The 25,000-nt window shown below is 46.8% G+C and overlaps 1 protein-coding gene across 1 annotated transcript in view; it reads right to left on the bottom strand.

The window, feature by feature from the left end:
- The window catches only part of cmip (c-Maf inducing protein), a 41,485-nt gene that overhangs the window by 5,441 nt on the left and 11,044 nt on the right, over positions 1 to 25,000 (bottom strand). The window contains exons 2-16 of the mRNA XM_068603795.1: positions 19,102 to 19,227; positions 14,520 to 14,570; positions 13,701 to 13,862; positions 12,788 to 12,829; positions 11,118 to 11,180; positions 10,922 to 11,002; positions 10,588 to 10,691; positions 10,281 to 10,385; positions 7,880 to 8,311; positions 4,962 to 5,027; positions 1,454 to 1,480; positions 1,318 to 1,366; positions 1,086 to 1,193; positions 882 to 998; positions 277 to 417 (exon numbers count right to left, since the gene is read on the bottom strand). Of these exons, the coding sequence (XP_068459896.1) occupies positions 277 to 417; positions 882 to 998; positions 1,086 to 1,193; positions 1,318 to 1,366; positions 1,454 to 1,480; positions 4,962 to 5,027; positions 7,880 to 8,311; positions 10,281 to 10,385; positions 10,588 to 10,691; positions 10,922 to 11,002; positions 11,118 to 11,180; positions 12,788 to 12,829; positions 13,701 to 13,862; positions 14,520 to 14,570; positions 19,102 to 19,227 (1,674 nt within the window). The remainder of the gene's footprint in view (positions 1 to 276; positions 418 to 881; positions 999 to 1,085; positions 1,194 to 1,317; positions 1,367 to 1,453; positions 1,481 to 4,961; positions 5,028 to 7,879; positions 8,312 to 10,280; positions 10,386 to 10,587; positions 10,692 to 10,921; positions 11,003 to 11,117; positions 11,181 to 12,787; positions 12,830 to 13,700; positions 13,863 to 14,519; positions 14,571 to 19,101; positions 19,228 to 25,000) is intronic.

The raw sequence follows: 25,000 nt of genomic DNA, 5'->3' as shown, positions 1-25,000 counted from the left end.
CTCTCTCTCTCTCTCTCTCTCTCTCTCTCTCTCTCTCTCTCTCTCTCTCTCTCTCTCTCTCTCTCTCTCTCTCTCTCTCTCTCTCTCTCTGACAGAGGTTCATTCACACGAGACGGCCTGAACGCAGCAGAGATGATGCGGCACGGCCTGGAACAAGACGTCCTCGGTGCAGATCTACGAGAGCTGCACCGTGTCCTCTTCAGGCCTCGCTGTACCTTATAAAGTATTGTGTGTGTGTGTGTGTGTGTGTGTGTGTGTGTGTGTGTGTACACTCACCAGTTCTTTGAGCTCTCTCTGCCGGTCGCAGAGCTGCTCGTACATGCGGAGGCCCACCTGGGTGCTCTCCAGGGTGGAGATGATCTGCAGCTGGGTGTCTTTGTTCTCGATGATGTTGTACTCCAGCATCAGACACAGGATCTGCACACACACACACACACACACACACAAGTGTAAAAACCACTTCTACTGCTTCAATAAGGTACTATATGCTTATGCATAAACACAACAGACGTCTTCTATGATGGCCGACACACACACACACACTCAAAGAGCTTTAATGACATCATCAACCATTCACACACCGTAGACGCAGCTACGGGATTAAATGTAGGGTTAAGTGTCTTGCTCAAGGGCTGGCGGAGTCGAGGGATCGAACCGCCGATCCACAGTCGCCTTTAAGCAACTGGAAACAGCCCAGTGTTCCCAGTCTATAAAGCCCAGTCTGCTGTGGTCGCCCTTCTCCCTACAGGCACATGCGTTATGTGCTTTAGTGTGCTGCTTTAAGTGGACATGCTTCACCTGACCACACACACACACACACACACACACACACACACACACACACACACACACACACACACACACTGCTGAGTGCCCTGTACCTCCACCATGGTCTGGTTCCCCCGCAGGGCCAGCAGCATGCAGGGCCCCAGCTTGTTTTCAGCCAGCGAGAGCAGGAACTTCTTGGTCTTGTAGCAGGAGCCCATGAGGATGTGGACCTGGAGGAGAGCGACGCGTCAGCAACCCACACACCGATGCTGATTGTGTGTGTGTGTGTGTGTGTGTGTGTGTGTGTGTACACTCACCATGCTGGCAAACAGCTCTCCGTCGTCGTCGCAGGCCACGCCCCCCGGACTGTAGAGCTGGAACCAGCCGTCTTTACCTGAACGCACGCTGAGCAGGCAGGAATGCACCTGGAGAGGAACACACACACACACGCACACACACATTCCTCTGTTGGCGAATGTTTCCATAAATCTCCAGGAAACACTTCTCTCTTGACCTCTGATCCGAGAACTCGCAGGAACACACACTCACCTCCTGCCTCGGGTCCTCGGCGAACCTCTGGATGACATACTTCAGCTCCCTGTTGAGACACAAGCATGGACACACACGTCAGCTCGCTTTCTAACCGGAGTCCTACCGAATCTGTGAAGGTGGCGGGGGTACGTACTTTGTGAATTTGGCGTGAGCGAGGGCCCTGGAAAGAGAGAGAGAGAGACGTTAGAGCCCGACACACTCCGAGCCGAGCGACACGAGGGAACAAACGTCTTCCTGTTCGTTCTGCAGAGGACACAGAAGCTCGTTTAAACCCCCCCCCCCTGCAGGACGTCCAGCCGGTGACAACATGTGATGACTTTCTATTGATCCGGGCCGAACGGGTTCAGAGGGTCAGCGCGTCCACACGAGAGACACGAGCTCGCGAACTTCTAGGAATCGTTTGTGAGGTCAGACGACATCGTGGCGCTAATTGTCGTCAGAAGGATTTTAGGAGCAGTTGAAAGACGAGCTGCTGCTGCTGCTGCTGCTGCTGCTGCTGCTGCTGCTGCTGCTGCTGCTGCTGCTGCTGCTGCTGCTGCAACTGGGTCAGAGGAAGTTTGTAACCCCTCCCCCATCGTCCTGTTCTGTGAGTTCCCACGCTTCAGTGGTGCTCCTGAAGCCCACACGGTGTGCACCGAGTAAGTCCAATAACACCTTTTTGATACGAAGCGCCCTTCTTAAATGCTCCCTCGTGCCTCAGGTGGCCCACCTGGAGGCTCAGGTGAGCCACTACAGGAGCAATGGGAAATAAAAATACATATATATATCAATTATATACATAATTCATGATTTTTTTTGAATATAAATGTAATTCATTGAGAAATTAAAATGTATAACATGACATTTTGTCTGCCCAGAGTTGAGATGAGAGGGTTGATGCCACTCGTGTCCATTAAATTAGCTTAGCACAAAAAAAAAGACTAGAATCGGTAGGAAACGGCTGGCGTGGCTAATCCAGCACCAGCGCCCTGCAGCCATCAGATGAACCCCTTAATCTGGCCTGCTCTAAATGAATGGCTTCACGCTGCACAGCAGCAACGAAGCAGTCGCCTCCCGTCGTCTCTGCCAGTTGCCTGGTAACCTCTGCAAATTAAAACACCACTTTGTTAACCGCGACGTCGTCTTTTTCCACGTTTTTGCACAGTTTTCGTAGAGATTAAACTGACAAGATACAACATGAGAATCAGTGCGCTTCAGACCGTTTCCCCATTTCATGTCTCTTCCCTGTCCTTATGCTAAGCTAGGCTAGCCAACCGCTGCTAATCTCCTCCCCCCCCCCCCCCATCCTCCTCCTCTCATCAAGAGAGCAAATAAGCAGAACTCGTCCTCTCAAACCGCCAGGCGAGGCCTCCCGGTGTGCAAAACGGTCCGAGCGTGAAGACGCGAGGAGGAAAACTAGTTCCCTAGTAACAGATGTACGGCGTGTGTTTCTGCATGCTAGTGTGTGTGTGTGTGTGTGTGTGTGTGTGCGCTGATGTGACTCATTATATCCTCGGCTGCAGGGTGCTGGGGAGTATTGTTGCCTTTCTTAATGACGCCCGAAGCCATCGACCCGGCAACAGTGGCGCAGGAGGGCGACAGGTGTGTCCCAGCGTTCACAGGAACAACAAGTCGTCCGCCAGCCATTAGCCGGCTAATGAAGCCCTGGATCAGCCGGGCCAATTAGGAAAAAAGGAACCCGGGGCTGCTTACGGCCAATTAGGGCGGGCTCTCCGGGGAGGGAGGGAGGGGGCGGCCCCTCCTCTTCCCTCCTCCAGGTCACGACCCCCACCCCTACCCTCCCCTAGAGGTGTGCCGAGGTACCTCACCCACGTCAGCAGCCGGGCCCCAGCAGGACCCTCCTGTCAACATGGGCACACCCCCAGAGACGGTGATGTAAGGGAGGGGAAGGAAAGGAGGAAGGAGGGAGCCGCAGGGGGAGGACCGGCGGGCGGTTGCAGCATATGATTATGGTGATGGATGTTTTTGGCCCGGCTTCAAAAAGGGCTCTATTCCGCATTTCTCTGAAACAGCCTTTCAAGACTTCCAGGAGACCCTGAAACATACGACGAGGACTGCAACTGCTACTTTTACTGCAACCGTTGAGACTTTTTTTGATTTGAAAGCATGTAAAAAGTCCCTCTGATCCTTTCCTCACAGCAGAGAGCTGAAGCTGCTGCCGCTAGCGCCGGCTGCACACGCCGGCTGCACACGCCGGCTGCACACGCCGGCTGCACACGCCGGCTGCACACGCCGGCTGCACACGCCGTGTCACCCCATGCAACTGTTGCGTGATGCTCAGCGCATCAGAAAGAAATGCTCTTCACTCCATCAAAGTAACCTACAGTAGGACATGTACTCATATACACACACACACACACTATCTAACAGCCACATTAGCTAATTGGCTAATGATAGCATCTTCCATGTTTCCCTAAGAAAGAAAGAAATAAAGAAAGAAATTGGATCCATTTCACTTTTCTACTTTAGTGGAACTTATTGTACTTAAGTACAATTTTGAGGTACAAGTACTTCCTGGGGAATGATTCATACTATGCAATAGTAAATATGCAGTAATGAGTGATGATAATCAGTGTTTTGAGTGGAATATTGCCCGTGAAACTGCTTAAATTAACATAATTACATTAACTCAAAGACTTACAGACAAAACATACGATGTTCATGAAAGTGTTCAAGTTTAACCCGTTGAGCTGTTAAACCAACATGAGCTGCTTTTCCCCTGTGTTTGAGTTCCAATACTTGTGTTTATTGTTTGTATTTGTTCAGCAAAGTCTTGGGAAAAAAATGTATATCTGCAAAAACATCACTTTTAAAAGATATTTTGATAATAACTATGAACATCCAGCATGATGTGAACCAGATTCCCCAAAAAAGCCTCCTGGAGCATCAATAAGACACCTTTATGGAAAGATTATGACCTAAAGAATCAGAACCTGCAACAAAAACCACAATAAAACAAAGTCTTGTCCTGTTAGGAAGGAGCTTCAGTCAAGAAATGTATTTTATGCCAAAAGATTGAATGAAAGGGGCATGCTGGGACTTAAAATGGGAGCAGGAGGATTTTCGCGCATGGTTTCTAAAAGGTTAAACTCTCCAGCAGTACATAAGGAAGATAAAATGAGCTCCACCTCCACCAGCTACAACACTAAATATGAGGAAACACACACACACACACACACACACACACACACACACACACACACACACACACACACACACACACACACACACACACACACACACGCACACGATCTGCTGCTGGAGATAATGACAACATAACATAATAATATATAATCGAACTCCTCAAGCCCTTCAGCTGCATAATAAGAACTATTAGTACATTTCAGAAAGAACTTTGCACTTTCAGGTTTTGACATTTACTTCTATCAAACTGCGGCAATATTACTTTATTAAAGTACAGTTTCTTTATTTATTTCTCTCACAGCTGACTGTTAAAACCCTTTTTAAAACTGCTTAGTATTGAGTAAACAAAATGATGCATTTATTCGTTTTTGGGGTCATTTGAAGTGGCTTGAATGAGAGCTCAGTAGAAACATGAATGAAATGCAATCACTACCTCAGTGTGTGTGTGTGTGTGTGTGTGTGTGTGTGTGTGTGTGTGTGTGTGTGTGTGTACTCACTCTTTTGGGAAGGGAATGGGCTGCAGCAGGCTGGCGAGAGCAGGTCTCCAGTCATCGTAGTCCGACCTGACGGAGACGGGCGGTTGTGAAAAGGAAAGAAAGGAAAGAGAGAGACCGAGTGAGTCAGAGTGACGATGCTCAGAGGAGGGTGCGGCCTGGAGAACGCCGAAATAAAGGAGCAGTTGAAACACGAGCGGCGGCGAGATGACGCAGGCCCACGGCCACGATTCAGCAGAAGCTGCAGCAGCGTCACATTACTGGGAGTTGAGTAACAGTGTCGCTCTTTCGGACAATCTTGTTTGGTTACTGCACCGACACACGCTCATACCTTTGCACCTCGCTCACTCACACGACGTCACCTTTACTTATGAAGGCAAGGTAATGTCATGAATGGAGAGCGCCAATGAGCGCCAATGAGCGCGCATATCAAACAGTTTAGCGTGACATTTACTTAGACGAGCGCTTTGACATCACTACGAGAGCAAAAGTTGCACTCGCACGAGCAAAAGTTGCACTTGTGCGAGCAAAAGTCCCTCTCGCGAATTCTCAACTTGCTTTATGAAGGCAAATTAATGTCATGAATAGAGAGCGCAAATGAGCTCCACGCATGCGTGGAAATCAAACAGTTTCACGCGTAATTTACTTAGCGCGAGCTAAGACGAGCGCTTTTACATCACTCCGCGAGCAAAAGTTGCGCTTGCACGAGCAAAAGTCCCTCTCGCAAATTCTTACCCTGCTTTCTGAACCAAACTAATGTCATAAATAGAGAGCGCAAATTAGCTCCACGCAAGCGTGCAAATCAAACGTAATTTACTTAGCGCGAGCTAAGACGAGCGTTTTTACATCACTTTGCGAGCAAAAATTGCACTCGCACGAGCAAAAGTTGCGCTTGCGTGAACAAAAGTCCCTCTCACGAACTCAACTTGCTTTACGAAGGCAAATTAATGTCATGAATAGAGAGCGCAAATGAGCTCCATGCAAGCGCGGAAATCAAACAGTTTCACGCGTAATTTACTTAGCGCGAGCTAAGACGAGCGCTTTTACATCACTCTGTGAGCAAAAGTTGCGCTCGCACGAGCAAAAGTTGCACTTGTGCGAACAAAAGTCCCTCTCGCAAATTCTTACCCTGATTTATGAGGGCAAATTAATGTCAGAAATAGAGAGCGCAAATGAGCTCCAGGCAAGCATGCAAATCAAACGTAATTTACTTAGCGCGAGCTAAGACGAGCGCTTTTACATCACTCCACGAGCAAAAGTTGCGCTCGCACGAACAGAAGTCCCTCTCGCAAATTTTTAACCTGCTTTCTGAACCAAACTAATGTCATAAATAGAGAGCACAAATGAGCGCGCTCTCTATTTATTTATTAATTTGCCTTTATACAACTTTCCATCTGGCCCACGGCTCATCTTTCTCAGTTCAGTTCTATTTGAAAAAGCCCAGCATCACATTGGTCTCTGAGGTCTTTACTACGGGGGACACTTAAAAGAGTCAAGCAGATTTGAGAAAAGTGAACTTAATAAGCATTATTATTTCTTTAAAAAGGAGCTCAGAAGACATGAAGCTGGCAGTCAGACAGGCGACGGGACCGGACTCTTTGTTGTCGGGCAGAAAAGCAACCAGAACAACACTTATGGCAATCAACATAAGTGAGTAGTTCTGCTGCCTTAAATGGCATGAATCACCAAAGTATTGGGAGGTAGATGTTCAATTTACAAAGAAATGACCATCCCTGTAAATGCTGAGTGCAGAATTAGCCATCTGCCTGCATGAGCTGGGGGATGTTTTGGAAAGAAAGGCACGCCTGTTTCAACAGGAAGACAGCTCACACTGTGTGTCGTTGATGATGTTGGTCAGACTGTGAGAAATGCTTCAGTGATCAGTTTGACATGTTTGTTTTAGAGAGACGCGGTGACCGGCCGATGAGCTGGCTGGCTGATGTCTGAGGAGGGAAACGCATCATCAGACGCTAGCTGGTTAGCTCAGACGCTGGCTGGTTAGCTCAGACATTAGCTGGTTAGCTCAGACGTTAGCTGGTTAAATCAGACGTAAGCTGGTTAACTCAGACGCTCGCTGATTAGCTCAGACACTAGCTTATTAGCTCAGACGTTAGCTGGTTAGCTCTAGCTGGTTAGCTCATACGCTAGCTGATTAGCTCAGACAGTAGCTAGTTAGCTCTGGCTGGTTAGCTCAGACGCTAGCTGGCTGGCTCAGACGCTAGCTGATTAGCTCAGACGCTAGCTGGTTATCTCTCGCTGGTTAGCTCAGATACTAGCTGGTTAGCTCATACGCTAGCTGATTAGCCCATACGCTAGCTGGTTAGCTCTTGCTGGTTAACTCAGACGCTAGCTGGTTAGCTCTCGCTGGTTAGCTCAGATACTAGCTGGTTAGCCCTCGCTGGTTAGCTCAGATGCTAGCTGGCTAGCTCGTTTAACACGCGGCTTGTCTTTCAATAAGGGCTTTATAACATAAACTGAGGCTTGAGCAGATTGTTTACGAATGACTCTCTATAGTGACGTCAGTTACCGATAGACATTACTGTGTGATCTCTACTGTGTGATCTCTACTGTGTGATCTCTACTGTGAGATCTCTACTGTGTGATCTCTACTGTGAGATCTCTACTGTGTGATCTCTACTTAACTTCTCTCCATTAGGTGGGACTTGAACTCACATCCATCTTAATTAAGTGGTAGTGCTGTGCCAAAACCATCAGTGTTGTAGCAATTATCACCAATCAACAGAGCTTTAAAGGGCCAGTGCGAAGCATTTTGGTGAACTTATTAACAGAAAGGGAATATCATTTTCATAGCTATGTTTTCATTAGCATATAAACACCTGATACTAAGAATCTTTGCTTTTTCGTTGCCTTAGCATGAGACTTTTATTCCCGTTAGCGCTCGGTGTGACCCGCGAACTCACAGCATCTTGAGGATGAGAGCGAAGCAGCCCAGCACCCGGTCGGCCTGCGCTGGCAGCTGGATGGACAGCGTGTTGACGGCCGGGCTGACCAGCAGGCAGTCGATGAGGTTGGGCTCGCTGTCGCCCCCCGACGGCGGCGCGCCCTTCCGCCTGGCGTTGGCCGAGTTGTTGTTCCGCTCCAGCTCCACCAGGATCTCGCTGGAGTTGACGACGGAGGGGGGAGAGGAGAGGGGGATGGACGGGGCGGGGTTTGAGGGGGCGGGTGGAGGTGGCTGAGGGGCGCTGGGGTTGGCGGAGAGGGGAAGGATGGTGGCGGGGGCCGGCGGCGGCGGCGGCTCGGGGCGCAGCAGACGGAGCGGCATCGGAGGTTTCCGCTCGTTCTGCTGCTGGCAGCCGTTCCTGATCTCCTTCAGGCTGGGGGAGTTGTCCCGACTGCAAGGGGGGGGTAAGAGGAAAGGTGATTGGTCCAGATACACATCCTATACTATGCAGGAGTGTCAAAGTACAGCAGTCAACGGCAATGGAAAGTACGAGCAAGAGAAGTGTAACGACAGGAGCCAAAGACAGAAGAAGTGACATCGAGCATCCAGGAGACCGAGGGCCCCGGAGAGACGGGTCCTTGGTGTGCTGGAGGACAAATAGACCAAGAAGGGTCCTCTCTGGGGCCACGCCAGCTAAGGAGATGACGCCGATGAGTTTACCTGCACACCTCTAATCAACACAAAGCCCCCGCGGGACTCATGAGCAAGAAACACCGGCGTTCAAATATAAATCCCTGTAACGAAGCCCTGCACAAAGCAAAGTGCTTTTGTTTCTCCAAAGTTTGCCTTCTCTCGTGTATAATGTGTACAGCATATTTAAATCTATGTAATATGTTGCACAAGGATTCAGAGTTGGACCTCAAGAGTTATTGTCCTTTAAAAAAAAAAAAAGGAAACACGTTGGACTTTGCTAATTAGGTGAGGCTATAAATGGCACACTGTGGTCCGGTGACGGGGTGATATCTGATCTGCTCTACCGGTATCATCTGCAGATTACCGTTTGTGCCGTTTCCTTCATATTAGTCCAGCAAGATGTGGGAAATTAACAATTGCGTGTTTGTCCAATCAGTGACAAAAGAATGACCCTTTGAGCACAACAGCTGAACAAACAGGTGGAGGAGGACGGTGGCGGCTGCGGCGGAGCGTCTTTCTCACAGCAGCTACATGTGTTTGCAGGAAGTGTGGAAGTTTGTCCTCTACGGACGGCATTTAGACGTCTGCTCATCACACACCATGAGCTCCCCCTGCATTGTTAAGATGTTTGTCCATTTAAAATATCATTTTGAAGAAAGAAAGTTGCATTTTTGGTGTAAAACTGTTGAACCCTTTTACGTGAAAGTGAAAATATGTTATAAGAAAGCCTACGTAGCCAAAAAGTAACACAAGTGTTGTGTCTCTCTGAAGGTGCCTACGATGGGGTTAGTACCAGGATGCACTCACACTCACAACGCTCTCGCTTCCCGGCTTGATCAAACACATCAGTGAAGATAACGTTACATCTGTTCACGGACATATTTAAGTGACCTAGCGAGCTACCTAGCTAGCTAGCTAGCCAAGCTAACGCGTTGCCATGTTTTTCACCGATCGGTTGCACACACACTAAATGATACGACAACAAATCAAAGGCAAACTGCTACTTTTTTGACTTGCTAAATTATCTTTTCAATGGACAAACATCGGAGGTGTAATTCATGGAAAAGGCCGGACCGTCTCCTCTCTTCAGGACGATGACCCCCACCAGTGGGGGTCATCGTCCTGTCCGCCACCGGCTACAATGAACGCTCACTCAGAGTACAAAGTAAGAGCGTCAACCTTTATCAACCAAAAATAAACCAAAGTGTGTCCTGTGGACAGTCTTGGTTCTCATCACAGACCTCAACCAGGTTGTTCTTATGTCATCTGATGACTCTCAGTGACGGAGGTTTCCGTCTCACTCACATAATGTCAGGAAATCCATACGCTACCGTCGCCTCCAGCTCATGTCAAAGTGAGGCGTTCGACAGAGCACATGGGCACCACGACAGAGGGAGTCCTCTCGAGCGTCAGGACGACATAAACACAGCTTTCACGCACGTCACTCACTGTCAAGAAGGAGCACACGTTGACTCAGGTAGCCATTTTGTACACAAGCAGCGAGGCGGTGTGAAGCCCCAGGGGAGCTGTAGCTGCTCTAGACTTCCACGCCGCTGACCTTCAGGCCCGACAGACCTGAGCTGCTCAAACTGCAGCGCTCAGATGAACATGATGTCGAGACGCGAGTGGAGAGGTAAGTGAAGGAGGTGAGGCACGTTTACAAACGCCGTCGTGTACTGGAAAAAGACACTGAGTGAGTGTGTGTGTGTGTGTGTGTGTTGACTGACCTGTTGATGAACTCCTCGTAACAGGAGTAAATGGCGGCGAGACAGACTGCCACCAGGTTTGGCAGGACACGTGGGTGAGGACACTGCCCCGTTGGCCCGTGCATGCTGCAACACACACGGTGCAGGTTAGATAGCGTGGCGACTGTAAAGTTCAGCATCTCCTCATGCTCCTTTAAGTAACGGAGAACCTATGTGCTGCGAGGAGGCTTTTATCCCTGAGAAGAATACAGTCTGGGATGAAACATGTGACGCACCGGCAGTCACTGGCGTCTACATGTGACCCAGCGGGGCATTGAAGGTGTCTCACCTGTGGACAAACTTCTTGACGACCTCCATCCCAGCATTCAGCTCGTTGAGAGCCAGGATGTACTCCTGAGTGAAGAGACGCAGTCGGGGGCACTTTCCGAAATCCTGCCAAAGACGCACAATTCACATATATCAACCGAACCAAAAGGAGAAGACAAAACTGGAGGATTACGTCAAAAATATAGAAGTTACCACTTCAGGGCTTTAAGGTTTTAGATCAGACTTATCAGACAAACAGAATGTGACGACTTACACATAAAGATCATGAAATTGGACGCAATAAACTGTCTAAATAGTAAGCGATTCCTCGTTCTATTACTCTGAGCCGCGCTCACCATGTTGTGTTTGAGGATTCTCTGGACCACAGGGGTGAACACTTCGATCACCACCATGGACCGCGGCCGCTCCCGACAGTGCTGCAACACACAGCCATGACCATCAGCAGGAAGCACTTTGAAACGCTTCAAACCATTTGTCTTCACGACAGGAAGTGAATGTTCTGCGTTGTTCTGCTTTGACACACGAGCTCACCTTACAGAAGAACTCACACAGGTCAGGTGGTGGGTGGTTGTTTTCCAGAAGAGGAGCAATGGCCTGAACACACACAGAGACAGATGAATATTTCCATGTCCTATCTCTCTTATTTATCCTGGCTGGGAGCCAACAGTATAGATCTGAGCTGTCCGTTACAAGAGATTTGTCAACTAGAGCCTGCAAAGAGGCTATGCAAACACCAGAACCGCTCTTAGTAACAGACTCCTCCTTCCTGCCCAGATACGACCATGATTCACCATGATTCACTATGATTCACCATTATAAGACCATGATTCACTATGATTCACCATGATAGCACCATGAAACACCCCGATACACCATGATTTACTATGACTCATTATGATTCACCATGATAAGACCATGATTCATCATGATACAACCATGATTCACTATGATTCACCATTATCCACCATTATAAGACCATGATTCACCATGATTCACTATGATTCACCAACCTAGCACCATGAAACACCATGATTTACTATGACTCACTATGATTCACCATGATAAGACCATGATTCACTATGATTCACCATGATTCACCATTATAAGACCATGATTCACCATGATTCACTATGATTCACCAACCTAGCACCATGAAACACCATGATTTACTATGACTCACTATGATTCACCATGATAAGACCATGATTCACTATGATTCACCATGATTCACCATTATAAGACCATGATACACCATGATTCACCATGGTTCACCATTATAGCACTATTATAGCACCATGATTCACCATGATAGTACCATGATTCACCATAATAAGACCAAGATTCACCATGATAGTACCATCATAAGACCATGATATAACCATGATTCACCATGGTTCACCATTATAGCACCATGACTCACCATGATAGCACCATGATAGCACCATGATAAAGCCATGATAAAACCATGGTAAGACCATGATTCACCATGGTAAGACCATGATTCACAATAGTTCACCATGATTCACTATGATTCATCATGGTAAGACCATGATTCACCATGGTTCACCATGATTCACCATGATTCACCATGATTCACCATGATAAGACCATGATTCACCATGATATAACCATGATTCACCATGATATAACCATGATTCACCATGGTTCACCATTATAGCACCATGACTCACTATGATTCACCATGATAAGACCATGATTCACCATGGTTCACCATGATTCACCATGATTCACCATGATTCACCATGATAAGACCATGATTCACCATGATATAACCATGATTCACCATGGTTCACCATTATAGCACCATGACTCACTATGATTCACCATGATAAGACCATGATAGCACCATGATAAAACCATGGTAAGACCATGATTCACTATGATACACCATGATAGCACCATGATAGCACCATGATAAAACCATGATAAAACCATGGTAAGACCATGATTCACCATGGTTCACCATGATACACTATGATACACCATGATACATCATGATTCACCATGATAAGACCGTGATTCATTCACCATGATACATCATGATACGTCCATGATTCACCATGACAGCCCCATAAATGAAGATATCTGTCTTCAGTTCGAAGCTCAAACCAGCTGGACTCAAGCGAGTTAATTATTAACTTCAAACTGACATCAAAAATCTATTTATGGTGGAAACTCACCACAATGATGTTCTCATGATCCTGAGTGCTGAGATTAGCGTTCTGCAGGGAAGATCAAGAGAGAGAGAAAAGCTTTAGTTAAATGTCCTCAAAGGACTTAAAAAAAACATTTCATAAGGTTTTTTTCAAGTTTAGTAAAGTTGATTCTTTGAGCCGTCAACACAGTCGTGAACACATTGTCTGGAATATTGCCCCTGAGAGGAGACGGCATCACATCAGAGAAAACATGAGGACAAATCACAACATCACAACCACAGTGTGAGGCTAAATACTTCTTAGTAGCAGAGCTACTAGCTAGCTACTGGCAACACTGTCATTCATCACATTCATGGTCCCCAGAGGAGGATTCTTAAAAGTAGTAGTTTTACATTTTGGGCTTTTTTGGCTCTGATTTAGATCAAACTCTGTGTGATGAAGTTGAAGCTAATACTATTAGCTTTAACTTCATTCACATGTTAAATAGCTAATATATACTTTTAACTAATAGCGTCGCAAAAAGACTGAACAAGGAAACCATGAGCAGTGTTCATTTGTGTAAAGTGTGTTACTTTTGGCCAGGAGGAGCTCACAGCTTCCCAGTGTACAGCCTTAATGCTAAGCTAAACTAACTGCCAGCTAGCTGTCGCTTCATACATAGTGAACAGGCTCTTCCTCCACAAACTAAGAATCACAATTATGTACCGATTGCTCCATCAAAACCTTTTGGATTGTGACCCAAAATAAACATTGTCTTCTCCAGGGCCCTGTTGCTCTGGATGTGCCGTGGCTTTTCCCGCCACACTAAATAACCAAGCGAACATATTGTGTTCAATATATACATGAACCAATGATTGTGCACTAATTGAAGTATGTAAATGGTAAGTGTGTGTGTGTGTGTGTGTGTGTGTGTGTGTGTGTGTGTGTGTGAGGCTACCTCAGCCAGCAGGGTGGAGATGATGTGCAGAGGAGCCTGGTGGATGGACTCGTCCTGCAGCGGTGAGGTCAGAGCCATGTCCACCAGCGCCCTGATCTCCTTCAGAACCACGTCCCAGCGACTCGGGTTGTTCAGGACTTTGCGGTATTTGTAGATCTTTTTCTGCACGAAAAACACAACAGCCCCCCCCCGTTGACTTCAGAGAAAACCCTTCTGGAATATCATCGGTGGTTTCTGTGGCTGCTGGGGTTGTTCTGTGACACAAACCTTCTTCAAAAGGGAGATTTTTCCACTCTCCTTTGGCCTGTTTCACGTCACCATTTCGCAAGTGCTCGGACATTTCTGTCTACAATGGTGCAGTTAAAGCCCATAAACAGGGATCGCTCATAACACCTCGGCGGCGCTGCCTCTATAACAGCTTTAGATTCTTCCTTGAAAAGAAAAGAGCTGAACTACGTCAGGCCGACTTCCTTGTGCAGCTTTATCTGGCTCAGTGAGCTCAGCACAGCTCTGACAGGTTCAGAGGCCCGAGCCTCAGAAAAGAGCTGCAACAGGGGGACCGACCGACTGTGAGAAGAATGCTAACGCTAACGCTAACCCATTCTGATCCCTCAACTTTATTAATCTGCAATAAACTTTATTATGTGTGTGTGTTTTAAAATAAGGAACAATAAAGCTAACAGACAGTACAGGTGTGTGTGTGTGTGTGTGTGTGTGTGTGTGTGTGTGTGTGTATGTGTGTGTGTGTGTGTGTGAGGAAGGGGGAGGGGGGCTGATGAAACAAATCCATTAATAGTTAAAGACAAACAGGAACCTTACCTTCCACTGCAGGGAGTGAAACCACTGGTCCCTTAAGTAGCTGTTTGCAGCCTGTAGAGACACACACACACACACACACACACACACACACACACACAGAGACACACAGACACACACACACAGTGTTACATGTGTATCAGTCAACTACATCCTGAAAGTTACACATTCTGCAACAATGGAAGTCGACATGAAATCAGCAAACTGACATTTTCTACCGTCTTCGTCCTGAATATGATTTTATTCAAAATTGTTTCACATCCGTCGTGAGTGGAGGGAAGCGTGCGGTTGCTGGATGCAAAGCACAAAGGGAGACCTTGCTCTGCCTGACTCAACGGGCGAGGTCGGACTTTGACGGGAGACATTTTGAAGATTAAAGCTGCACTGATCAATATTTCATATTAACAAAGGGTCAATGTGTGATGGGAAAGTGGTTGCACGCGGTGATGAATAGATAAAGAATCACCACTGAGGAGCCTGGAGCCCGTGAACACAGAGGAGCATTCAGCAGCTGGAGGGAAAGGAGACTTTTGCTGTGTGTCGCAATAAACTTTTTTTTGCGGCCGAGCCCGGTCCCCTTCAGACCAGCGACGAGGGCAACGAGGGCCAAACGAAGGCTCTCGTGTGAGATGACCACAACTCTTCTGAAGGCTAGCAGAAGATGTGCACTACGATGTTTCTCAGGGCCTTTGAGGGAACACAGGAGAAGAACCGAGAAGCCCATTGGCCCAGAACTAACATCATCACATGACCTCTCTGCCGGGTGAAGTAAAGGGTTCGGCGCAGAGACGCAAGACCCACAAGGCCCCTTGCGTGGTCCCGTCGGCCATCTTGTGTGCGTCGCCCAAAACTTCTGACGATCCGTCAAAGCTACGCGAGCCGTTCGCAGCCCGCAAGGCTGTGATTGGTCCGCTAACCACGTCCTTTCTGAGTCTGGCACTTCCGGTTTCATAGCATAATACCTCTGTTTTTAAAAGCCACAGCAGGAACAGAAACAATGGATCCTGTTGAAGAACGTTTGGCTGAAGAGGTCCACAAATATGAGCATTTATAAAACCATCTGACAGAGTGTAAGGAAGAACAGGGCTTTAGACGCGGGATCAACATTTTGATATCAAATCCCACCTCATGGCACGCTGCATACCATCAGAGGGCCTTTCATTTGGAGGCCGTTCATGGTAAAGAGACACGGTAAAGCGAGAGACACGGCTCTGCACACACAGAGGAGTAGAAGGCTGGGGAGGTGAGACGGTTGAAACTGTTGATCGACGTCTTTTCAGAAAGAACTTCTCTGGAAACACAGAGCGAGTACAAGGATAACTGAGACCACACACGATGCTGCCCATCATCATCATCAAGTGCTGTAACATTGAGGTCGGACCGGTCTGGGTGCGGTTTGTATTCAGAGGGAGACAGTGAACATGGTAGAGAGGGACTGGAAGCTGTGCTCAGTACAGTGGGTAATGTAACTCTTAGCAGATTAATAAAAGAGTCAAATGATGTAAGGAGCCAGTGAAATGGAGTCCAATCTTGTCTGCTTGAAAGTCTTGATAACAAGCTTCTTTTCCACCATTAAAGAGAAGGACCTGCACTTATGAGAAACTACTAGAGCTGCAGGACTGAGGCCTCACAGCCAGAAATGAGTCAGCACAGTTCACACTTCCGGTTCCCTCGTCTGAAGTCAATGTGTTGTTGGTTAGATGTCTGAAATAAGGTCTGCGGTCAACCTATTTGTTCTCCGATATTAAATAGGTCAGGAAAAATACCCCGAATGAATAAGAGTGTTACTGAGACGACTAAAGGTCACGAGTTAGCGTTGAGAGCCTAGCGTTAGCTCCTCACTGCCGATTGTGCTCACGATTCAAACTTGTTCATATGAACACAACCTGTCAGACTCATGAAGGTTTGTTTGCCACGGAGATTATTTTCGGTTCGATGGAAAATCCTGTTTGGTTTTGTGGAAGGAAGCAGCCAACTTCCTGTTGGCTACAAACCCAGGTCATCCCGTCAGCGCCTTATTGCAGACGTGGAGTCCCTTTCTCTTGTGCGATGACATTCATCACATTTATACCCAAAGGAAACTCTGACGCCGACCAACAAAAGAGCGACAGCGTCACATTCGTCACTGTGCGGCCCCTTCCTCGCACGCCACGCAGCCGAGGAACGGTCAGCTGCCATATCCTCCACATATTTGGTCCAATCTTTCATGATCTTCCAATAACTGAACAAACCACAGCTGGTTTTCCAGGTTTCCAGCAGGCTCAGGAACCCACGACCGGTCCGGTGCTCGTGGAAGCTAAAACCGGCCAAAGCACACAGTGGAATGGGTCTGGCAGCGGTCCAAACAGCTGGCAGCAGGCATAAGCAAACACAACTGATGAGGTGGGTATACACTGTTGACCCCCAGCACCAATAATGGGCCGAGTGGCGTATCCGAGGTAATTGGGCTAATGGGTAACAGTACCGAATGTGCTCACTGAAGAGCTCTGCTTAATGTGAGGGGAGGATTTTTTTTTTTCTTTCTCCCAGGAACTGAGAGAGCGGGCTCTCTCAGTTCAGCGGGTACACGTGGAAGGTGTCCAGACCTTTATTTAGTGCTGACACAGCGCTCTGGAGACGACCCCCCCTCCTCCTCCAGGACCAACGTTCCCACTACACCCACAGCTGTAAAATCTCAGTGTAATCCCTTATCGCAGGGCGCTGACCAAACAGCCGCCACACAGGGCTCTGCTTTGTTCCCAGACATTCAATCTGTTCCTTTTTTATTATCAAGAACAGATACAAAGACTTTGACAAAGAGTTTGATGAGCTGAGTTCATGCCAGACTTCACCGTCCGTTTCCAGGCAGAGAGCGGTCGACCGCTAACGTGCACGAGGGCTAACATGCTAACTGCTAGCCGGGGCAGGCTACAGCCGTACGTCACCCTCATGAACACGCTCACTATGCGACCGCTATCCTGCTAAGTTATATTTTGTAAATATTTAATAATGTACCTTCAAGTTCAATTTTAAACTTGGAGAAAAAATAATGAATAATAACAGAAAAACTGAATCAAGACCTCTACGACCAAAACGTATTAAATGGTCGGACACCAAAATGAAATAATTCCTTTGCTGGTATAGAGTTATGCTATGAAACACATTTATCAACTAAACCCTTTCTAACTGAACACTAAAGGCCCTTAAAGGAACGCATCATTAAAAACAGGAAATAACAAATAGATAAAACAAGAAGTAAGCAACACCAAAGCACCACGTGACATTTCGCTAAACGCAGTTTATGAGCGACATATTTATGTCTCCTCTTATTCCCATCACATGCACCCTTTCAGTGTAGCACCAAACTGATTAGCTGCATGTGTACACTACTCATTACATGTACCATATGTCTACTACTCATTATATATATCATATGTATACTACTCATTATATGTACACTACTCATTACATGTACCATATGTATACTACTCATTATATGTACAATACTCATTACATGTACCAGGTGTATACTACTCATTATATGTACAATACTCATTACATGTACCAGGTGTATACTACTCATTATATGTACAATACTCATTACATGTACCATATGTATACTACTCATTATATGTACAATACTCATTACATGTACCATATGTATACTACTCATTATATGTACAATACTCATTACATGTACCATATGTATACTACTCATTATATGTACAATACTCATTACATGTACCAGGTGTATACTACTCATTATATATATCATATCTATACTACTCATTATATGTACACTACTCATTAAGTGTACCATCTGTATACTACTCATTATATGAACCATCTGTATACTACTCATTGCATGTACCAGGTGTACACTATTCATTGCATGTAGCAGGTGCATACTACTCATTATATGTACACTAGTCATTAAGTGTACCATCTGTATACTACTCATTATATGTACATGTGTATACTACTCATTACATGTGCCATGTGTATACTGCTCATTATATGTATACTACTCATTATATGTACCATGTGTATACTACTCATTATATGTACACTACTCATTAAGTGTACCATGTGTATACTACTCATATAAACCATGTGTATACTATTCATTAAATGTGCCATGTGTATACTGCTCATTATATGTATACTACTCATTATATGTACCATGCATATACTACTCATATGAATAGTTTCTGTCTTCTTCATGTAATGAGCTGTAACTCTGTTATTGATCATTCTGGTCACATGACATCTGTTGCTTCTGTCCATCCTGGAGAGGATCCTCCTCTAATCTATGAAGGTTACTTCCTGTTTCCCTGTGAAAGGGTTTTATATCTTTACTTGGGGAGTTGTTCCTGATGTGAGGTTCTGGTGTCAGGATGTCATGTGTACACACTGTAAAGCCCTCAGAGGCAAACCTTGTATTTGTGATTTTGGGCTCTACAAAATAAACTGAATTGAGATGCATTTATTATCCAACAAAAAACACAACACGCCTGCCTGGAAGCAGCCGATAACAAGCTCGAACAGCCGAAAATGTTTGTTTCGCCGTGCAGCATCATCCCAGCCTGGGACCAGCGGACGTTACCTGCAGCAGGACGGTGCCGCCGGGGAAGCTGAGCTGCACGCAGTACTTGGGAGCGTTGTCCCACGAGAGCAGCTGCAGGTCCTCGATGGAGCTGTAGGACAACGAGGCCTCCATGTAACCGGTGGGCTGGAGAGAGAGAGAGAGAGAGAGAGAGAGAGAGAGAGAGAGAGAGAGAGAGAGAGAGAGGATGTTAGTCTGCCACCGTCTCAACATTTACACAACACGCTGTATATTTAAACAGAGCCAGAGAGGAAGAAAAAAAAAGCATTTATTTTGACTGGCGGTCGGGCGGAAAGACAAAAAGAAACATCTCCCGGGCTAACCTGCCCTGTGTCAACACAACGCCGCGCTGCTGCACGGCACACACAGCACACACAGCACACACAACACACACAGCACACACAACACACACAACACACACAGCATCTTTATCAGCTGTGGGGACTTTTCAGGGAAGGGGAATAGTCATTGAATGCTGAAACAAAGTGGAAAAGCAATTTAGCAAAAGCCATTAATCACACAAACACACAAACACCGTGTAGAAAGACATTGTTCATGTAGCTTAGAGTAAACACACACACACACACACACACACACCAGTGCAGTGTGATGGCAGATCGCAGTCTCCTGGTTCAGGGAGCAGATGCAGCTGAGGAACAGGCCGCGACCTGTTTGCTCGTCTCAAAATGACGACAGAAACGCTGACAAATGACCACAAAGTTTCCGGAATCAGAGACAGAAGAGTCTTTATTGAGAGGGGGAGGAGGGAGGAGGGAGGAAAGAGGAGAGAGGAGGGAGGAAGGAGGAGGGAGGGGACTCGAGCAAAGTGAAAACCACAAGGAAACCGAGCCTGCGTATCCGCTGACCCTCTCTCGTCTGAAGAAAGCTGTATGATGTAGAGAAGCGGCAGCAGAGCGGCGTCCTGGCTGATGGAGAGCGGCCGGCGCTGCGTAACAGCTGCTCTGTGAACACATACAATCTGACCACGCCCACCATGGTCCCTATGGCGATGGCGGCGCACGGTCATGCCGCTATAGGGCCCGTGAACGTTGCGTCGTTGTGCGTCTACGTGCAGGCAACATGGGAGAAGGTGCAGCGAGCCGGGGGAGGAGAGACGAGACGACGTTACCCAGCATGCTTCAGTCACAGGACCATAAGCTGGTGACATCACCAGAGAGACCTGGATCCATCGTGGTCCAGGTCTCTCTGGAGGTGACGGACCGCGAGGGTTCGTCTCATGATGACCTCTGAGATGTTGATGCTCTTCATAGAACTACATGAGATCAACACGTGTGTGTGTGTGTGTGTGTGTGTGTGTGTGTGTGTGTGTGTGTGTGCATCAGTATGTGTGTGTACATCAGTGTGTGTACATCTGCATGTGTGTGTGTGCATTAGTGTGTGTACATCACCGTGTGTACATCAGCGTGTGTGTACATCAGTGTGTGTGTGTGTGTACATCAGTGTGTGTACATCAGTGAGTGTACATCAGTCTGATTACATCAGTGTGTAGATCATTGTGTGTACATCAGTGAGTGTGTACATCAGTGAGTGTGTACATTTGTGTGTGTACATCAGTGTGTGTGTGTGTGTGTACATCACTGTGTGTACATCAGTGTGTGTACATCAGTGTGTGTACATCAGTGTGTGTACATCAGTGTGTACTTCAGTGTGTACATCAGTGTGTGTACATCAGTGTGTGTACATCAGTGTGTGTACATCAGTGTGTACTTCAGTGTGTACATCAGTGAGTGTGTACTTCAGTGTGTACATCAGTGTGTGTACATCAGTGAGTGTGTACTTCAGTGTGTACATCAGTGTGTGTACATCAGTGAGTGTGTACTTCAGTGTGTACATCAGTGAGTGTGTACTTCAGTGAGTTAGCAGCCACTACTTCCTTGTTTTCAAAATGTAAAATAATGTTTTGACCAACACATGATGAAGAACATAACGAGCGATCGCATCAATATTCCTGGCGGTTATGATCATTTATAATAAACCTGAACACATCGTCTTCATGCAACCTGTTTAGTAAACATCTGCAGTAAACATGAGGCTCACAGACACGAGACAATGTCAACGTGTCCGTCACATGCACATAATGACGCCCATTATGCTGCTGGTGATGATGATGATGATGATGATGGGCCAGCACTGTGCAGCAGTAAAACAGGCCTGTGCTCTCAGACAGATAAACAGCGCTCAACACAAACACACAGAGTGCTCACGAGCTCCGCCCTGCAGCCGCGTGCACACTCTTCATTCACGTCCCGAGGAACAAACACACTATTCCTTCACTTACACCTCCCTCCTCTCCTGCGCGACGCTCGCTCAGCAAATATTGGTTCTGGGCGAGAAGTCTGGCGGCGCTCCGTCCGCCTCTCTGCCGGCGCTTCACGTGACAGGAAACTCAAAACACAGGAATATGAAACGTGTGCTGGAGGATGAGAACGCCGTTTATGAAGCAGAACGGAGTTCACACGCCGTGTGTGTGTGTGTGTGTGTGTGTGTGTGCATCAGTGTGTGTGTGTATGTGTGTGTGTGTGTGTGTGTGCATCAGTGTGTGTGTGTATGTGTGTGTGTGTGTGTGCATCAGTGTGTGTGTGTGTGTGTGTGCATCAGTGTGTGTGTGTGTGTGTGTGCGCATCAGTGTGTGTGTGTGTGTGTGTGTGTGCGCGTCAGTGTGTGTGTGTGTTTGCGTGTGTGTGTGTGTGCATCAGTGTGTGTGTGTGTGTGTGCATCAGTGTGTGTGTGTGTATGTGTGTGTGCATCAGTGTGTGTGTGTGTGTGTGTGTGTGCGCATCAGTGTGTGTGTGTGTGTGTGTGTGTGCGCATCAGTGTGTGTGTGTGTGTGTGTGTGTGTGTGTGCGTCAGTGTGTGTGTGTGTGCGCGTCAGTGTGTGTACATCAGTGTGTGTGTGCGTGTGTGTGCATCAGTGTGTGTGTGTGTGCGTGTGCATCAGTGTGTGTGTGTGTGTGTGTGTGTGTGCATCAGTGTGTGTGCATCAGTGTGTGTGCATCAGTGTGTGTACATCAGTGTGTGTACATCGGTGTGTGTACATTAGTGTGTGTACATCAGTGTGTACTTCAGTGTGTGTGCATCAGTGAGTTAGCGGCCACTACTTCCTTGTATTGTGTGTGTGGTTTTGTGTGTGTGTGTGTGTGTGTGTGTGTGTGTGTGTGGTTTTGTGTGTGTGTGTGTGTGTGTGTGTGTGTGTGTGTGTGTGTGTGTGTGTGTGTGTGTGTGTGTGTTGGAGGAGGCTCCGGCTCCGTTTGTCTCCTCTCCTCCGCCGCTGCGTTGCCATAGAAACAAGGGGATGGAGACGTGTTGTTGTTGTTGTTGTTTGTTTCCATGGAGAAACAGACAAGAGAGCAGGTAAATAAAGGAGGAGAAGAAACCAGGCCGAGCCGAGCGCTCGGCTCAGCGGCTCCGTCGCGTCCTCTGTACAGACATGAGACGTGTTCCAGGGTTCAGCCTCCAGCTGACGGGGACACCGAGCGTCTCGTTCGGAGGGTGGAGAACGTCTCGGCAGAACGTTTGTTCTCCGAGTGTCTTCACGTCCTGAAGCAGCCTCGACTGCAGCTGCACTCACGCGTCGCTCTGGGGAAACGAGCTCTGGCTCACGACCCGATCGCACTTCTAAAAACCGGGTTCACAAAGTGTTTTTACAGACGTGCAGAGCGTGAACACGACGGCAAACAAAACAGACCGCACCACAAAAGCCTTGAACACAACCGAACCAAACAAACAGACAAAAAGAACAAACAAATATGTCAAATATACAAACAAAACCACGGGAATAATAGATCGCAAAAAATAAAAAACATAAAAGGACGACATCACTTCAAAGCAATGCTATGAAAACGGGTTTTAAGAAGTGATTTAAATGTAGCAGATGTTTTCACAACGACGTGCATATTTATAAGAATAATGAGCCGTTTATGATGCCTGTTTTCTATAAGGTGAGACTTGTAGTCTATACAATTATATAAAACTACTGGGGCAAACACACACACACACACACACACACACACACACACAAACCACCCTGCATCCAGGATAACACCTGTTTGAAAATAGTTCCTGACAAGTGAAGTGTTCCCTCCTGTTTGAGCAACGTTCGCTAAAAGACACACAATGCTCAGCTGTTTCAGACAACGGCGTTACAGACAACGGCGTTACACACAACGTGTTGGGTTTAACCTGCAGGTGTGGTGTGACACCTGGGAAACCTCAAGCGTCTAAAACGCTGAGTCACGGATCAGCCGCCGCCGGCCTGGCGGTACGTTTCAGAGAGCAGCGGAGAAGCTACGAATCCTGCGTCTGGTGACGCGAAGCAGAACGCACCAAGAGCCAGAGAGGGAAGAAAGAGAAGAGGAGGAGGAGGAGGAGGAAGAGGAGAACAGCTGACTGCACCAGTCTGAGCTGCAGAGGAAGCAGCAGCTTTGAAGGAAGCAGCAATCAGGTGTTCAGCTCCTGCTGCCAGGGTCAGGACTGAAAAGGCCAAGCAGCCATTTTAAAGGTCAGTCCACTACGTAGACAACCGCACAACACCAGCAGTAGTGCTAGCAATGCTGTGGACCCAGCGCCGTTATTACTGCTTTATTACTGTGTTATTACTGCTTTATTGATGCTTTTATTGTGAGGAACAAAAAGAGCCAAACTGGCAAAACACCGTAAACCAACCTCCAGTGTGCAGAGGAGGAATCGTAAGCTCTTATCAAGTCGACTTTATCACCTTCTTAATAGCCCTGTGAAGAAAGACGTCATGTCAGAAATGATTATAGAGAAACAAAGGCTCAAAAGTAGAATCATGAGATCCTCCTGCTGCACGGCGAGGAGACACCCGGCGTCACGCTTTCATGCGCTAACCTCTGCTTCTGACTCAACGAGCGCTTTCATGTCTGCTGCCTTCTTTAATATCCAACAACAGACTCAAACCTGATCATATTCGGAGACAAAAAGAAGCTAAAACAGCAGAGTCATAACACACAACATGAGCACCTGTGTACCAGAGAAGTGCAACAGGAAACAGGATGTGACACGTGATGGTTCACATGAAACCTGACCTGCTCCCTCGTCCACAAAGACAGACGGCGAGGGGACAAGAGGACATTGGAGGAAACTACATCAATGCACTTCCTGTGACCCCCCCCCCCCCTGTTTCAGATTCACCGATCACCACACGCTGCAGGGTTTGAGGTGAGGTGACGAAGTTGCCGGACTCGTGAGTGACGTTGCCGGGCATTAAAAGAGTCACTTCCCCCCCGAACGATAAGCCGCTCCACTTCTCCATTTTCTAAAGAACAAGCGAGCTGCTGCTCGTAAACTCCAGGGCCCAGAAACCCTGTTGCTCTGTTGCCCTGTTGCTCTGTTATGAAGGTAGATTTGTGTCTTGTTTTCCCAAGCAAATGTCTAGTTTGTAAGTAAAGTATCTCCATACCATTGCTCTCAAAAAAACAAAAAAAAAGCGCTTTCTCCAAAAAAAAAGCTCTCAAAACTCAAATTTGCTCTCAAAAAAAAAATTTGGTGTAAAAAAAAAAAATTTGGTCTAAAAGAAAAATTTGCTCTAAAAAAAAAGAGAATTTTTTTTGAGAGAAAAAAAAATACACTCCAAAAAAAATTGCTCTAAAAAAAATTGCTTTAAAAAAAAGAGATTTTTTTTGTTGAGAGCAATTTTTTTTTATTTTTTTTAGCAAATTTCAGTTTTCGGAGGATTTTTTTTGGAGAGCGTTTTTTTTTCTATTTTGAGAGCAAATTTCTTTTTTTGGAGTGCAAATTTTACTTTTTTTTTTAGATTTTTTTTTATTTTTTAGAGCTTCTTTTTTTTTAGCAATTTTTTCAATTGAGAGAGAAATTTGCTTGGGTAAAAAAGACACAAAAAGACACACCTTCATACCCT

Source organism: Clinocottus analis, unplaced genomic scaffold (assembly GCF_023055335.1).
Source record: "Clinocottus analis isolate CAN_PGR_092001 unplaced genomic scaffold, fCliAna1.0.p SCAF_6, whole genome shotgun sequence".
In the NCBI taxonomy this organism is placed as follows: domain Eukaryota; kingdom Metazoa; phylum Chordata; class Actinopteri; order Perciformes; family Cottidae; genus Clinocottus; species Clinocottus analis.
Note: the sequence above shows the minus strand (reverse complement) of the source record. Positions and strands in the feature narration are given on the sequence as shown.